At 43.1% G+C, this 17299-nt stretch overlaps 1 protein-coding gene across 2 annotated transcripts in view; it reads right to left on the reverse strand.

Moving 5' to 3' along the window:
* Positions 1-17299, reverse strand: part of usp10 (ubiquitin specific peptidase 10) — a 72817-nt gene that overhangs the window by 11744 nt on the left and 43774 nt on the right. For both annotated transcript variants that reach the window (XM_055648917.1, XM_055648916.1), the window contains exons 10-13: positions 14753-14930; positions 12598-12763; positions 4363-4507; positions 2164-2229 (exon numbers count right to left, since the gene is read on the reverse strand). In XM_055648917.1, the coding sequence (XP_055504892.1) occupies positions 2164-2229; positions 4363-4507; positions 12598-12763; positions 14753-14930 (555 nt within the window). The remainder of the gene's footprint in view (positions 1-2163; positions 2230-4362; positions 4508-12597; positions 12764-14752; positions 14931-17299) is intronic.

Here is a 17299-nt window from a genome sequence, read left to right on the forward strand (position 1 = left end):
GGAATCCAATGCAGAAAACAAAGAAAGTTCAACATTTTCTTAGGAAACATTTAAATCCATCCGGCCATGTGGAAATAAGTAGCCTCTGAGAAATGCAAAGTGAAATAGATGACACAGGTTTGCAGGTGTACTTATGCAATGAACATCCACATTAGTGGACCATTTGGCCCCTGAAACCTAGTCCTCTATTCGATAAGATGATGGCTGATCCAATTTAACCACATTCATGCTGAGTAGATTTCACCCCTATGCACATGAGAAATCTATCAACATCAGCTTTAAAATACTCCAAAATTGCTATTTCAGGAAGAAAGCTCAAAAGTCACTCATCCCTCTCATGAAAAATTTAATTAATTTTAAATTGGCACTGTTTTTGAACAGTGACCATGGGTTCTAGATTTTCACACAAGAGGAAACATCCTCTCCACATCCATCCCATCAAAATCATCTGGGATCTTACATGTTCCAATCAAGTCCCCTATCACTCTTCAAAACATAAAATACAAGCTTAGCATAGACAATTTTTCACGGCAACCATCCATTCCAGGTATCAGCCGAGTAAAGTTTATCTGAACCATAGAGCAGTATCTTTACATCCTTCCTTAAAGAGATCAATACTGCAGACAATAATCCAAATGTAATCTCCTTAATTTTGCTTCCATACTATAGGCATTGAAGTCCAAGGCACAGCTCTTCCGTCAAATAATCTTGGAGAACTACAAAGGATACTTGATTAAGGAATTTAGGAACATTAGTACAGCAAAGGTTGACGGAGGGAGAATTGGTATTTCAGAAATTGTGGTTGAAAAAAAAATACTCCAGTTGAACTCCAGTTGTACATTTGGAGGTCATTGATTTTGTACGTTTAAAAAAAATTGCAATTTGTAGCACAGAAATTCTGAGATACGAACGATAAAGCAAACCCATGAATCAAAGATGCTGCTAGACACAAAATGCTGGAGTAACTCAGCAGGACAGGCAGCATCTCTGGAGAGAAGTAATGGGTGATGTTTCGGGTCGAGACCCTTCTTCAGACTGATGTCAGTGGAGTGGGCGGGACAGAGACAGAATGTCGTCGGAGACGGGAAGACTGGTGGGACAACTGGGAAGGGGAGTGGATGGAGAGAGGGAAAGCAAGGGCTAGTTGAAGTTAGAGCGCAAAGATGCTGTCTGGTCTGAACAATTCCAGTGTTTTGATTTCACTAGCTTTTTATTTTCACTTTAACCTTGGAAGTAATTTGGAAAAGGCTATCATGTTTCTGGTTTAGAATTATCTGGTCAAGGGCCACAAGACATGTCAACCTGTATAATTAGTTTAATCTTGGAAGAATGCCTGACTTTTTTTTCCACTGGTAATATAGACCATTATAACTCTAAATATTGATTAAGTGAACACCAGTTAGACTAAATAAAGCAGCAACACATGATATGTCAGTCCTGCAATTGCAAAAGTAAAATATTCAGTCTGCTTCTCTTGCGTAATTGGCAAATTCTTAGAGTATATGAATTATTTATGTAAACATATTCAATTTAACAGGAAATAAGAGGACAATGTCTGCAGTCAACCGCTATGGAACAACGCACCAATTTTGTACATAATGGAATTCTTAGAGAACAGTTCTAAAATCAGGACTGCTGGTACAAGAACAGAATATGAACATCCAGCTTCACAAAAAATACATGTAGACACACGGAAGTGTGCAAAAGATAGACCAATCGGTTAACATTAAGTATCAAGTATCATTCCTCCAAGAATGTACACAAATTGCTTAACTGTTCCTTTAACTGCTACAATTTAAATGTTCAAATGATCTAACCACATACAGCAGCCCGAGACTGTTTTTTATAGCTTCAGGAAAGAGGAGTAAGTTATTCAAGCTTATTGACACTTTGCATTCTCACATCATCTTTCAGAACTACAAATCAATATACCAGATGATGTTTTTCCTCTGTAAAACAAAGAAAGCCCCTACAATTTTAATCTCCACAGTAACCTTTCCCAGTGCAGACAATTTGACATAGAGTCAAATTGCAGCACCAGGAATTTAGCACCAGTTTAACACCCAAAGATTGACATTTTCTTTTAAAATATTGTAGCTCTTTTAACAATAATCATTACAAATACAGAAACCAACGGATTAACAATTTTAAGAAATTACATACCTGCAAAGAGCCTATAAGTTCTTTGGACTTTGGAAATCTTACTCTTCACACCAGGGGAAAGGAGATCTACAAGGGAAGAAATAACTTTTAGTAACGTGATCTCTTGTTACAGGTCAATTTTGACTAATATAAATGGATATAATATAAAGTTTTAATATAAAGGGATAACGTGGGAAATGTCAAAGAACAGAAATAGATTCAGCCGAAAACCGAAAAATTTAAAAAATGCAGAATACTACTTCATGAAACCACTTAGATTCTTGCTAAGATATTGCTGAGGATGACACGTCTTTAAATGTTCATTTAATGAAGCAAGAATATATTCATGTCTTGATGAAAGTCTAATCTGGAATGTGTCCATAACTGCTCCCCACGGAAACAATGATAATTTGGAGTTTGGAAAACAAGAGACAATGAAATTACACATTTGCAATGGGAAATCCTTTAGCGGTGATGGGATCTATTCAATTCACAGAAATACTGAAATTTAAAAAAATCTCACCACATTAATGGTAAACATTGTACTACCAGACTATTGTAAAAATAAGTCCATTCTGTTCACTCATGTACTTCAGGGAAAGGAGCCTTTACCTGATCTGGCCCATTAGAGACTACAGGCCCAACATGTATGCCTAATTAAATGCCTGCTGAAATGCTGCAGCAAATAACTCAGTGGTTTTATCATCACCACTACATTCTGACAGAAACCACCTGACATCAAACTGAATTCCAACTGATCAAACCCCAATTGAACTTAGTTAACCCCAGTTAAGAGTCATCCTCTCCAGTATTTGCAGTTTGTTGTTCAACAAGCATGACTACTCAACCATAGTCATACTTACAGACAACACAATCACAATCCCTGGGTACATTCTATTCCATTAGCAGAACAGACACACCAAAAGCAGGAGGATATATAGACTGGAAGAAATAGCTCTTTGAGTTCTCAACACTGACTCCAGAAAACATGGCATCAGGTCAAATAGGAGTGAGGAAATATCCCCCTGATTACAACATAAGAAATGAACTCCTTCAGAAATGAACCAATGTTCTAGCTTGTTGAGAAATAGCCATAAAGACCACTAAACGAAGCAAAGAAACAAAATGTTCTCTGGGTGTTACTGGCAGGTAAAGCAAGTAATTTTCTCCCCATCGTGGTTTGACAGGATCCCTCCATCTTTTCCCTTTGCCTCCACCTCCCCAGGGTACTTTTGTAACTCAAGTTACAAAAGCCACTATGTAGATGCAAGTTTCCAGTTCTAACCAATTGGTCACTGAAAGTTAACATCATTCATACAGTAAAATAGAGTTTCCATTTACACAATAATCAATCTTCACTCTACTGTTCCTAACATTCCTCTTAATAATTTTGTCAGTTATTCTCAACTAACTGCCAGACATTAACCCTGCTTCCATGTTAAATTATTTGAGGTGACATTTAGATTATCTTTCACTCAATACAAACAGAACACATTAGTTTAATTCCTCCATTCATTGTGGTTATGTTGTTTTCGCATCTCCCAGGAATCTCCTATCTACATTGGTTGAGCAGGCCTCGGCAAAGAGCTTATGTGATCAGAATTGATATTTCTGAAAATCAGCAACTTTTAAGGGAGATTCGGAAATATAAAAGCAGCTGAGACACTCTCTTTTGCTTTATAACACAGCATTTAAGTAATTGCAAGGCTGTGACATATAACACATTAATAGCCAATCTGTTTATTTGCACTTTATCAGTTTAATTATTCATGTGTGTATATATTATGCAATGGTATATGGACACACTGATCTGTTCAGTATTTGGCCTATGTTCTGGTGTGCTAAAGCAAAGCAATAATTTCATTGTTCCATCAGGGACACATGACAATAAAACTCTCTTGAACACTGTCAGACAAGTGTTCCAGTAGAAAAAGCATTTTGCAAAAAGAATAACAGTGGTCACCTCTAGCTACTATCATACTAAGATGAAACACTGGTTCAGCGTTAAATTGACAGAATCTTAAACCCGTCTATTCTCCCCTGCACAGAACTGCAAATACTGCACTGGTGGAACAAAAGGAAAATGGCTGTTGGGAGCAGATCCTTTTGTACGTTAAGATGGCTGTTGCCCATAGATTTCAGAGTTCAAAGGCAGGATGATAAAAATATCTTCAAGCAGTGTAGCTATTAATTGTACATGATTATGCAGTTAACACTTACCTTTGCTTATTTCAAGATCAATAGGGTAATCGATATTCTTGATTGGCTTCTGGCATCCCCCAGTCTTTTCATAAATGAAGCGTTTAAGATGCAGGACAAGAACAGGTGGCAATTCTTCCAAGGTCACACGGCGACAAATCTCCACCTGAAAAAAAAATTGAAATAAAGTTCAATTTCAGTTTACACCAACATAAGCAAATCAGGAATCAGCGTGACATGAATTAAAATTAACAAAAATTCTAAACTGTACATTTGACAGGGAACGAGGTCAATTTACATTACTTGTAGTAAATTGTACTTCAGCTTGTGACATTCAATGAACTGGTGCCACAAAACTGCCAACATAATTTTACTAACTAGTGCTGAATAGGGAACATAATTAGAAAGCATAATACATGTAAATATTGCTACAAACTGTAATCAATTCAAAGATACTTCACACTTCTTATAATGTTTAAGAACTGCAAAAAAATCGAAGGTAGACAAAAATGCTGGAGAAACTCAGCGGGTGAGGCAGCATCTATAGAGCGAAGGAATAGGTGACATTTCGGGTCAAGACCCTTCTTCAGACTGATGTGGGGGTGAGGGGGGCTGGAAGAAGAAAGGAAGAGGCGGAGATAATGGGCTGTGGGAGAGCTAGGAAGGGGAGGGGAAGTAGGGAGAAAGTAAGGACTACCTGAAATTGGAGAAGTCAATGTTCATACCGCTGGGGTGTAAACTACCCAAGCGAAATATGAGGTGCCGTTCCTCCAATTTGTGGTGGGACTCACTCTGGCCATGGAGACCCAGGACAGAAAGGTCGGATTCGGAATGGGAGCGGGAGTTGAAGTGCTGAGCCACCGGGAGATCAGGTTGATTAATGCGAACTGAATGGAGGTGTTGTGCGAAGCAATCGCCAAGCCTGCGCTTGTAGAGCAGTTGACACGTAGAGCAGCGGATGCAATATATGAGGTTGGAGGAGGTGCAGATGAACCTCTGTCTCACCTGGAAAGACTGCTTGGGTCCTTGGATGGAGTCAAGCGGGGGGAGGTGCTTAGATCTGCATGACTGAAATGCTTTAAATGTACCCAATGTCTTGGCCTTCACAGCTGTCTGTGGCAATGAATTCTAGATTCGCCACCATCCAGCTAGAAAAATGCCTCCTTATCTCCATTCTTGAGGTACATCCCTTTATTCTGAGGCCGTGCCATCTGGCTCTCGACATTCCCATTACTGGAAACATCCTTTCCACATTCTTTATGTAGGCCTTTCATTATTTGGTAGGTTTCATCGAGATCCTCCTACATTCTTCTAAACTCCAGCAAGTACAGGCCCAGAGCCTTTTAAACAAGTTACTATGCTGTAATCCGTTTGTCACTTTGTCCACTCTCCCAACCTGTCCAAGTCCTTCTGCAGATTTCTTGCATCCTCCACATTACCTGCTCCTCCAACTATCTTTGTACATCCGCAAACCTGGCTTCAAAGCCATCAATACCATCATCCAGATCTTTAAAATGTAACGTGAAAAGCAGCCAACCCCACACTGATCCCTGTGAGCACCACAAGTCACTGGCAGCCACCCAGAAAAGACCGCCTTCATTCCACATTTTGCCTTCTGCCAGTGAGTCAATTTCCGAGCCTCTATTAAAATGGGCTCTTATCTTTCTAGCAGTCTCAGGTGTAGCACCTTCTTAAAGGCCTTCTGAAAGTAAACAACATCCACTAACTCTCCTTTGTCTATCCTGCTTGTCACTGCATTTGTCAGGCAAGATCTCCCCTTAACAAAGCCAGACTAACTTCAGCTATTTTATATGCTTTCAAGTTCCCCAAAATCTCATTCTAAAGAATAAGAACAATGGTGATCCTTCCACAATTCCCAACGGTACACCCCAAATCCCAATCCCCAGAATGCACCCGTTACTGTTACTTTCCACAATTACACTGCTGGCAAGAAGGCTGGATGCACAAATACATAAATCACATACAATTATGTTCCTTAAATTTAGATCAACAGCATAAAAATCATGGGTGATCAAATATTTTGTCTCCTTACATGATTTTGTTGTTTGTCCTACATAAAGCACAGAGGGACATGTTACAAATTTGAGGAGGTGAACCCGCTGGCCCGCCACGGCAACAGGGTTCCCCTGCACCCGGGGGCGGGAGCCCACGACGTTGCCCCAACTGCAATTTTGCCTCCCATCAGTTTAATGTGTGCCCTGCCTTGTGCAAGACATGCAATTTTTGCAAGAAGTTAAACCATTTCTCTGCAGCCTGCCGCTCTCGTGGGAAGCCGGCCCCCCCTCTTCGGCGAATGTTAATCAACCTTGCTCAGGCAGATAGCGAGCCTGGTTACCAGTCTCAGCCTGACGAACTCCCTTTGTCTGATACCAGTTCATCCCAGGGGGAGACCAGCATTTTTTCACTCTTGGATGCACATGCCTTGATAACGGACCCTTCGGTTCGGGTCACTGTCAATGGTTCGACCTTCTCAGCAAAGCTCGACACGGGGGCCGTAACCAATGTAATGTCAACAAGCCTTTTCAAAAAGATAAGAACTAATGAGATAGTGACTGCTGCCAACTCCCGCCTGCATGCCTACGGGGGAGCCGTACTCGTTTCCGTGGGAAAGGCAACCCTGCACTGCAAGGTCCTGAAGGCCTCTCGGCCCCTCACCTTCTACCTGCTAGACTCCAACAGCGTTACCTTGCTGGGTGCCCAGGCGTGCCAAGACCTCGGTTTGGTCTCCTTTCACCGTGATATCCACCAGGTGCGGACCCTCATGGACCCCCTGCGCGAATACCCCGACCGTTTCGACGAAAAGCTGGGCAAGCTGCCCAGCTGCTACAAGATTGTTGTCGACCCCAGCGTTGAACCGGTGATCCGCCCGCCGTATCGCATCTCCTTCGCCATGAAGGACAAGGTGAAATCTACGCTGCTCAACATGGTCACCATGGGCATACCGAAAGAGGTGAGCGATCCCACCCGGTGGGTCTCCACCATGGTTGTTGCCGCGAAAAAAGACAAAACTGAAATTCGCATTTGCATCAACCCCAAGGACCTGAACCTGGCCATCAAACGCCCGCACTACCCAATGCGAACAGTGGAGGACGTCGCTGCACAGGTTGGTCCGGCCACTGTTTTTTCGGTCCTCGATGCCAAGAGCTCTTTCTGGCAGATACCGCTGGACGAGCGATCCTCCTACCTGACGACCTTCAGCACGCCTTTCGGAAGGTTCCGATTCCTCCGCATGCCATTCGGGATTAACTCTGCCAGCGAGGTATTCCAGCGAACCATGGAGCAGCTGTTTGCCGGCCTGCCGTGTGCTATCATCGTTGACGACATTCTGGTCTACGGTAAGGACGTGGCTGAGCACGACCTCCACCTCCGTCAAGTCCTAGATCGGGCCTGTGAAATCAACCTCAAGCTCAACCCAAAGAAGTGCCGTTTCCGCGTCCCGGAGGTCACTTACGTGGGCCACGTTTTTACTGCCTCGGGGCTGAAGCCTGACCTGCAAAAAACAGCTGCTGTCTCCGGGATGTCCTCACCCACCGATGTGCCCAGCCTGCAGCGTTTCCTGGCCATGGTCAACTACCTGGGAAAATTTATCCCCGACCTCAGCGAGCTGAGTGCACCCCTGAGGGAGCTCATCAAGAAGGACACTGCCTGGGCCTGGTTCCCGCATCACCAACATGCCTTCGACGTCCTGAAGTCTAGACTAGTCAGTACCCCCACTCTCAAATTCTTCGATCAACAGCATCCCATCGTTCTCACCTGCGACGCTTCCAAATTTGGTCTGGGTGCCGCCTGCCTGCAGCTCCACGATGGCCGGCAGCTGCCCGTTTCCTATGCGTCCCGCACCATGACCTCTGCCGAGCAGCGCTACGCTCAGATTGAGAAGGAACTGCTTGCCGTGGTATTTGCTTGCTCCAAGTTCAAGGACTACATTCTGGGCAACAACTTCACGATCGAGACCGATCACCATCCTAAACAAGCCGATCCACGTTGCCTCTTCCCGGCTGCAGCGCATGATGCTGCTGCTACAGCGCTTCACTTTTAAAATTGTGTATCGCAAGGGCAAGGACATGTTCGTGGCCGACACGCTGTCCCGCGCACCACTATCGTCCACTGATCGCCACCCATACGAATCGTCTGACCTGATGGTGCTTAACGTTAACATTGTGCCTTCACAGCAGATACAGTCCCTGGTCAAGCACACTGCCAAGGATCCTGCCCTGCACCAGCTTGCCGGCGTCATCTGGCAGGGCTGGCCAGACAGCCGTTCGTCCTTGCCGGCCGGTGCCGTGCCCTACTTCCTGGTCCGTGACGAGCTTGTCCTGCACGACGGTGTGGTGGTGAAAGGACACAAAGTCGTTGTGCCCGCCGCGCTGCGGGACCACTATTTACAAGTCGCCCACCGCGGTCATCCTGGGGCCGAGGCCACTCTGTCCCACGCCCAGAGTCAGTTCTACTGGCCCGGCATGGCCCAAGACATCCGGGAGAGGGTCTCCGCCTGCGCTACCTGCAATAGCCTCGCTCCCCATCAGCAACGTCAGCCGCTTCTGCAACAACCTGCCCCTGAACTGCCCTGGATGGCAGTCACCACTGACATTTTCGAATGGCGTGGCAAGCACTTCCTGGTCCTCGTTGACTCTTATTCCAGCTGGTTCGAGGTCGACTAGCTGCACTCCCTCACCACTTCGGCCGTCATCGGGAAGCTGCGCCGCCACTTCGCCACTTTCGGCTCCCTGGCGAGCCTCCAATCTGACAACTGCAGCCAGTTTACCAGTGCCGAGTTTCGGGGTTTCGCTGCCAGCTGGAACTTCCGACACTACACCAGCAGTCCTGAGTACCCGCAAAGCAACGGCCTGGCGGAGCGCGCTGTCCGCAGTGCTAAGGACTTGCTGGAGCATTGCAGACTGTCCAAATCCGATTTTTACCTGGCCCTCCTCAATCTTCGGAACATCTCCCGCGACACTGCCTTGGGCTCACCAGCTCAGCGGCTGATGGCTCGCACAACGAGACCTCCACTCCCTGTGACCCAGCAGTCCCTCGTGCCCTCTGTTCTCCAGCCTGCTGCTGTCCAGGAGCGCATTGCCCTCAAGCACGCAGTGCAAAAGCGCTCCCACGACCAGTCCTGCCGTCCCCTACAGCGTCTGTTCCCCAGCCAAGTCGTCGGATGCAGTCCCCCTCCGGTCACTCCAAACTTGCCACCGTCGTCGGTGATGCTGGTTCGCCGCAGTCCTACCTGGTCGACCACGACGGTACCATCTACCGCCGGTCCCGCCAACATCTGCGGCTTGTCAACGAGCCCCCACCACCGCCTGCCGACCCTTTCTCCCCTCCGTTGTCCGCTACACTGCCCACCGCCCCACGCATGCCTCGCTCCCTGCCACCTCAGCTCGTCCAGCCCCGCTCTCCGCCTGACAGCCCTCGTTCCCCTGCCCGTCCAACCGCTGCTGCGCCTGCGTCCCCTCCTCTGCCTCCGCCGACTCCTTCTCCTCCAGGATCCCCGGTTCAGTCGCCCGCCCCAGTTCCGGCTCCTGCTCTTCCTGCAGAGGGGGGAGATGGCGAGCTGCGTACCCGGTCCGGCCGGCTGGTTAAGCCGCCTGTCCGCTATGGTGATTTTGCTTAGCTGGTTGCTCATCTGTTTGCTTACATGCTCGTAGCGCATGAGACGTGGTCGCCCCGTCGCTGCTGTATTGCTTTGTTTCCAAGGGGAAGGATGTAGATCATGTGCATGTACCTTTAATATAGTGACCTCACCACTACTAACCACTCCCCATATCAGAAGTATAATTGCAACCTCCCCACCCATTGATCCCCCTCTAGCTCAGGTGACAGACCACGTACTGCTAGGGCAGCAACAGTGAGCCCTAGTGAGACTACACCTGGAGTATTGCGTGCAGTTTTGGTCCCCTAATTTGAGGAAGGACATTCTTGCTATTGAGGGAGTGCAACTTAGGTTAATTCCCGGGATGGCGGGACTGTCATATGCTGAGAGAATGGAGCGGCTGGGCTTTTACACTCTGGAGTTTACTGTGAGAGGGAATCTTATTGAAACATATAAAATTGTTAAGGGTTTGGACACGCTAGAGGCAGGAAACATGTTCCCGATTTTGGGGAGTCCAGAACCAGGGGCCACAGTTTAAGAATAAGGAGTAAGCTATTTAGAACGGAGAGGAGGAAACACTTTTTCTCACAGAGAGGTGTGAGTCTGTGGAATTCTCTGCCTCAGAGGGCAGTGAAGGCTGGTTCTCTGGATACTTTCAAGAGAGAGCTAGATAGGGATCTTAAAGATAGCGGAGTCAGGGGATATGGGGAGAAGGCAGGAACGGGGTACTGATTGTGGATGATCGGTGCTGGCTCGAAGGGCCGAATGGCCTACTCCTGCACCTATTGTCTATTGTCTTCAATGCCCGGAAATACGATAATTAAAGGTACAATGTACGATGTTGAATTAGAAAGTCATAGATCATTTAGTTGGCGTCTGAAATAGGAATATAGTGCCTCAATGAAGAAAGTGTCATTACTCATTGATAATGAGGCCATAGTAAGGAACAATTACCTCAAAAAAAAATTAAATATGTGGCATAGAAGCCAATTATTTTTCAGAAATAAATCCCAAGCCACTCAGTTCACTGCCCTGACTTTAAATAAAAGGTACATTTTTAGCTAACCAAACTTCACTGAAAGACAGGAGACCCCATTACTACCAGTTGAATTAACTGAAATGCTGAGGGGAGAACGGTGGCACGGTGGTGCAGCGGTAGAGTTATTGCCTTACAGCTCCAGAGACCCGGGTTCGATCCGGACCTCTGTTCGTACAGAGTTTGTATGTTCTCCCTGTGACCTGCATAGGATTTCTCCGCCGCTCAGGTTTCCTCCCATGCTCCAAAGAAGCACATGTTTGTCGGTTAATTGACTTCGATAATTTGTAAATTGTCCCTCGTGTGTGTAGGATAGTGTTAGTGTGCAGGGATCGCTGGTCGGCGCAAACTTGGTGGGCCGAAGGGCCTGTTCTGCGCTGTATCTCTAAACTAAACTAAAGATAAGAGAGGCTGTTTTGACATCAAGGCAACTTTTAACCAGGAACTTATGTTATGGAGCACTGAATTAAAGTTACAGTAATTCATCAAACCTCGCGCAAAGACAGATGGTTGTGGGCAAATATCCCAGCCCTAGTTCCACAGAGCAGTGTCCTTGATCAAGTTGTCATCAGCTACTATATCAATGATCTACCTTTCACCTTAAGTTCTGAAGTGGAGAGATACAAATATAATCAAAAAGTAGCAAATAAAGCAGCCCATGCTTGCATATAATAAAACTTAGTATACTTAGAATACTTGCCAGACGATTCTCTCAAGAATTTCAACACCATGCTAAATAAGAGCCTCTTGATTTGCAATACACCATCCATAACATTCATTCCCTGCACCATTTGCACATTGTGCCTGCAAGATCTATAATTTACAAACATACCTGCTTAGACGACACTGACTATCTCCCAGGATCTATACCACAGAGAGCAAGGGCAGCAAGTGAATGGGGATACCAACATCACTGTTGGGTTTAAACCCAGTAGCTCTTTCCTCAACAGAACTATGGGACTCCTTCTCCAGAAAGATTACAGTAATTCAAGAAAGTTGCTCACCACCACCTTCTCGAGGGCAACTAAGAATGAATAATAAATGCTGGCCTTCACACTGATGCCCAGGCCACAAAAAAATAATTTCAAATCCAAAATGGCTCACACAACATTGCTGATGCTTCTGCACTTAAAATCATATATAGGCTATATCTTGCGGCAACTAAATTCCAGGTAAATGGCTTGATATTAAAACAACTACATTTAAAGTACAAATGTTTAAGAAAGAACTGCAGATGCTGGAAAAATCGAAGGTGGACAAAAACGCTGGAGAAACTAATTGGGTGAGGCAGCATCTATGGAGCGAAGGAATAGGCGACATTTCGGGTCGAGACCCTTCTTCAGACACGGAGAACTGCAAGTACACGTAAATCTGCAATTTGCCACCACATAAAACACACCTACATACAGATACACCGTTGCTTAAGTGCATTCAGGCAAGTAAACAAATGCATATATTCTACATTCTACAATATCTAAAGTTAAGAAATATATTGTTTCAGTACTGTTATTTGTTCACAATAAAACTCAATAAACAGTTTAAAGTAATAGAATTGACAAGTGATTTCCATATAAATTTGGAATCCGTTTTGTTAAAAGACATCTACCTCTTGTTTGGTTTTAGTGGTGTATCCCTGAACAGACTCCCTGGCCACCAAGCTTTCCAGAGCATCCTGCACTGTACGAATCTTCTCTGACTGTGTATCAAGCTGCAGTGAGAAGAATAGCTGGAGGGTGGCAGATTCCTTGGAGCTTTGCTGGTATACAACAGACCTGAAGGAAAATTTTAAGACCGTATATATATTTTTGAATGCTTCAAGATCAGTTTAATAATGAGAAGCAGATTTGGAATAATGCTAAATATCTATATATTGAAAAAAACTCATGAGAACATGCATTCCCATTATCCTTACTAATAATAAACCAAAACAAACACTCATTTTCACATGCCACTTTGACCAACAAAACATTTTTCAGAATAAATTGGTTGACCAACGTTACCTAATGCAGCACAAAAATGCCAGTTCTTCAAAAGATCTAAATTAGCTCCACTCCAATGCTTTACCACCACCCCCACACCCACCCCAGAAGTCTGCATTTTTCCCAGCTGAGAATACAAATTGTTTTAACTTTTAAGTTGGCCCTAGAGTTCAAAAATTCTATATTCTGTCCTGTAACTATATCTCAAAGGTATTGTCGCCAACTTCTAAATAAACCAGCCATCCTTAGCTGGTATAGGCTATTCACAACTCCAGATCCAGTGGTTAAGCCAACAAACCACAAATTCAAAGTCGATAATAAAATCAGACCCCTCAGAATTCACCAAGGATTGAAATCAGACATGGCAAAGTAACACTTAACCCAGTCAGCTTTGTAAAAATCTCCTCATTGAATATGGAAACATGTCTGTATTAGGAGCGTTTAGCAACAGTTCAAAGTTGTATGCGCACAAATTCAGATCCTTCAAACAATATCCCATTCTGCATCAATTCCAAGGTACATCTTGCTCCATTAAGAGACAGATCAAGTCTTCAATATTTGTTTGCATACCTTCATTTTGCATATTCTGCACTGTTTATGCACTCATACTTGCTGCCCCCAAACCAAAATTATAATTGTTCTTTTACAAATGAGGAATGGAACAAACATCTAGTCTGTATCACGTAAAATTGATTTATTTTTTGAACACATCAGAATATCATTTCACTCAAAAGTTTTACCCAGTTTACTTTGGGAATCTGTCGCAACTTAAGTCAGCCTTAACTATGTTCAGAACCACAGTACTTTTTTTGATCCAACTTCAAAATAGAACAGTATTTACAGAGCTAAGTTTAAAAACTGCAAGGAGGGAAACTTATTGATTTGTTTTGCCTAAGTAATCGTTGAAGCAAATACCTTGCCCAAGACAATCTTCACCAGAGGTGATTATACATTTATTTAAAAGTTTGATATTCAAATCAAATTAAAAAGCTAATGGGTGAAAGAGAATGAGAGCTTCAACAGTTTATCCAGAAGTGGCATTGTGGATAGTATATTTTCGATTATGCCCAGAATCCCAAATGGTGCATTTCTTCTGCATCTTTTTATCTTAAGGGCTCAATTCTGGCCCTATTCAGGGTTTCTTTTTGCTGCCATCAGATTATCCTTTAAAAATATATTTTCAGAGGTGAAAATAGGCCTTCAAAAAAGTTTGTCTATCAGTTTAAAATCATTGAAAGAAATTGACCTATTTTTTCATTTCACTATTCAACTTTTCTCAAATGAAGTCATGTGCATTGTTGCTCTATACTGCAGCACATTTGGTCATGGAGCTTTTTTTTTTAACATATTGGAGCTCTGAAGTGCATATAGAGCATTTTTCAGAATCAATTTCTGGAATCATAGCATTGACCAATGTACTGCATTCCTCTTTATTTTGGCAAACACTTAATCTAAGGATAATAAACTCCTAACTTTGAATACTGGCTCTTTCATTCAACAGTTGGAATTGCCACACTGAATGGGCTTGGTTTCCATGATATAAAATGGTGAGGGGGAGCAGAAAGTCAGCCCCATTTATAAAATACAAAAAAGAAATGTCCAGACAAAACAAATCAAGTGTCACGGCAAAAAAGTTATTAATGTTCATTAATGTGGCAGACCTCAATGGAGTTGCTGTACATGAATAAGCTACGCAAAAAAACCCTGAAGTTTCATATATCCACAACAAATAAATTTACATACATTTTTTCAATAATTTAAAAAAAATGGAACAATAATTACCGTACGTGCCCACCAAACACATCAGTGATGGGAGTGCGAATGAAGTCAGCTTGCCGTGTGACAGAGGTTTTATTTCGGGGACCTACTTGCTCCCATTCATCTTCACTACCTTCACCTTGCTCCTCCAGGACTTCTTCAGCACCTTGTTGCGATTCAGGTCCATTTGAAACTGCATTTTCTGTGTTTTTTAATAAGCAAAATAATTCCAAGATAAGCCATGCCTGTTTTTTCTACTTTTGAAGTCACTAAAGAAATAATATTTATAAAAGCTCCCTTGTCTAGTCCAATGTTGTCTTGGTAACAAAGACATTCAGATGTATACTTACCTTTCTGTAATCATTTGCACAGTACACTATTTAGCTGCACAGAAGTCTACAAATGTTGAATTAGTTATAAAAATCTACTATTCTAGAATTGCACACATCTCTTGCAATACACTGGCATTATTCTATCTTTTGATTCCACATGAAAAAGAACTGACAAAAAAAAAAGCAAAGTTGACGCAACTGATTAAAAAAATCAATAGGTCATTCAAACCTCAGATCTGTTTTACAATTTAATAAATTCTTGGCTGATCTGAACTTGGCCACTTTTCTCAATTCTCACAATACTCAAAACTAAAACTCGAATTTTTCACTAATGTTAAATCTTCCAAAGAGCCCACCTGTTTAATCCAAAGTTAGACGTACAACTTGTTGGCATATGCAAACATGTTTACTAAAGTTTTCAGTCCTATAAACCAAAATGTTAAAATATGCATTACAACATTGGCACATCTCTATACCCATTCTATTCCTGCCTCAGGAAAATTGTTCCCTCATCGATGCCGCTTTCTCTCTCTCTCTCCAACTACCCCCACCCCACCAGCGCACCAGATCAGACTGTGGTTCCTTCCTCCGTAAACTTGGCCATTCAAACTGCTGGTATCTTTGTCCTTACTCCACTCAGTCCCACTCATCCATTCACTCATGTTTACACTTACATATACAGTTAAACAATTTCTCAATCTTAAAATGCTCACTCGCGTTCACCCTTTATATTTCTCATTTCTCATTCAAGAGAAGGCTTTTTGAACATTTTCTCTACTTTTGGGTAATGAAGGCTGTCTTTACTCTGTAACTCACGATGGTTCATGTTGCCAGAGTGCTTCTTCTGCACTTTAACACATATGATGTGGGTTTGCTTGTTTCACTATCGTTAACCACCACCACGAAAAAAAACAACATCTGGCTCACTAAAAAGGGTAGTAAGAAATTGCAGATAATGGTTTAAACCAAAGATAGAAACAAAGTGCTGGAGTAACACAGCGGGACAGGGGTCTGAAGAAAGGTCTCAATCCAAAACATCACCCATTCCTTCTATCTAGAGATCCTGCCTGTCCCCCACTGAGTTACCCCAACATTTTGTATCTATATCCCCTTAAAAAGGGAATCGCCTTTCCACAATTGATATTAAAATTTCCAAATATTAAACTGAAATGAACTAGTTTGGAGGCATCATAACATTTTAAGGTGCAACTCAAATATGCGCTCACTCAATCTTATATATTGCACAAAGCAAATTTCCAGTAATATTTTAAATGAGGTAATAAATTCAAGATTAAATTTGAAATCATGATTATCCTCCAGTTGAAAACTGAGCAGTAGAATTAATCAATTATACATTGCAATGGACACACCATTACCCCTTGAACCCCATTGGTTTCCCCTCAGGTACCCGACTTTCATTACACATCACAAAAATTGGTTAGTACAGGCCAGAATAATTGTTACCCATAATTTACCCTAGTTCAGATAGGGGTGAAAGGGAGGAGGATAAATGAGGGGGATAAACAGTCTGAAGAAGGGTTTCTACCCGAAATGTTGCCTATTTCCTTCACTCCATAGATACTGCCTCACCCGCTGAGTTTTCCAGCATTTTCGTCTACCTTCGATTTTCCAGCATCTGCAGTTCCTTCTTAAACAGGAGGATAAACGGGTTTTGTGAAAGGATAATTACAGGAAGTGAGGGAATGGGATTGGTCGGAGCTAGCAAAGACTTGATGAGCTGAATGACTGCCTCTTTTGTCATGACAAAATAACTGAGCAAAATTCAATTGTCATGCAAAGCAAAACCAGACGCTAAAATAAAGAATTTGCATCAAGTTAATACAGCTCTTACACTGTCAATTTGATGGCAGCAGATAATTAAAAATAAAAACACACACTCAAGAGATTTAAAGCTTCAGACAGAGCATTAGTACTGTTCTGACTTCCCTGCTATACAAAATACGTCATTGAATTGGAATGGGTGCAAAAGAGACTTGGGAGGATGTTACCGGAGTACGATGGTTTGTTTGAATTCCAAGGAGACACAAGATAAGCTAACAATGTCTTCCCTGGAGCATTGGAGGCTGAGGAGTGACCTTGTAGAAGTGTTTAAAATCACGAGGGGAATAGATAGGGTGAATACAGTCTTTTCTCAGGGTAGGGAAATCTAAAACTGGAGGACATAGGTTTAAGGCAGGAGAGGATAGATTTGAAAGGAACCCGAAGGATAGCTTTTTCC

This window comes from Leucoraja erinacea, chromosome 17, assembly GCF_028641065.1.
Source record: "Leucoraja erinacea ecotype New England chromosome 17, Leri_hhj_1, whole genome shotgun sequence".
Classification (NCBI taxonomy): Eukaryota; Metazoa; Chordata; class Chondrichthyes; order Rajiformes; family Rajidae; genus Leucoraja; species Leucoraja erinaceus.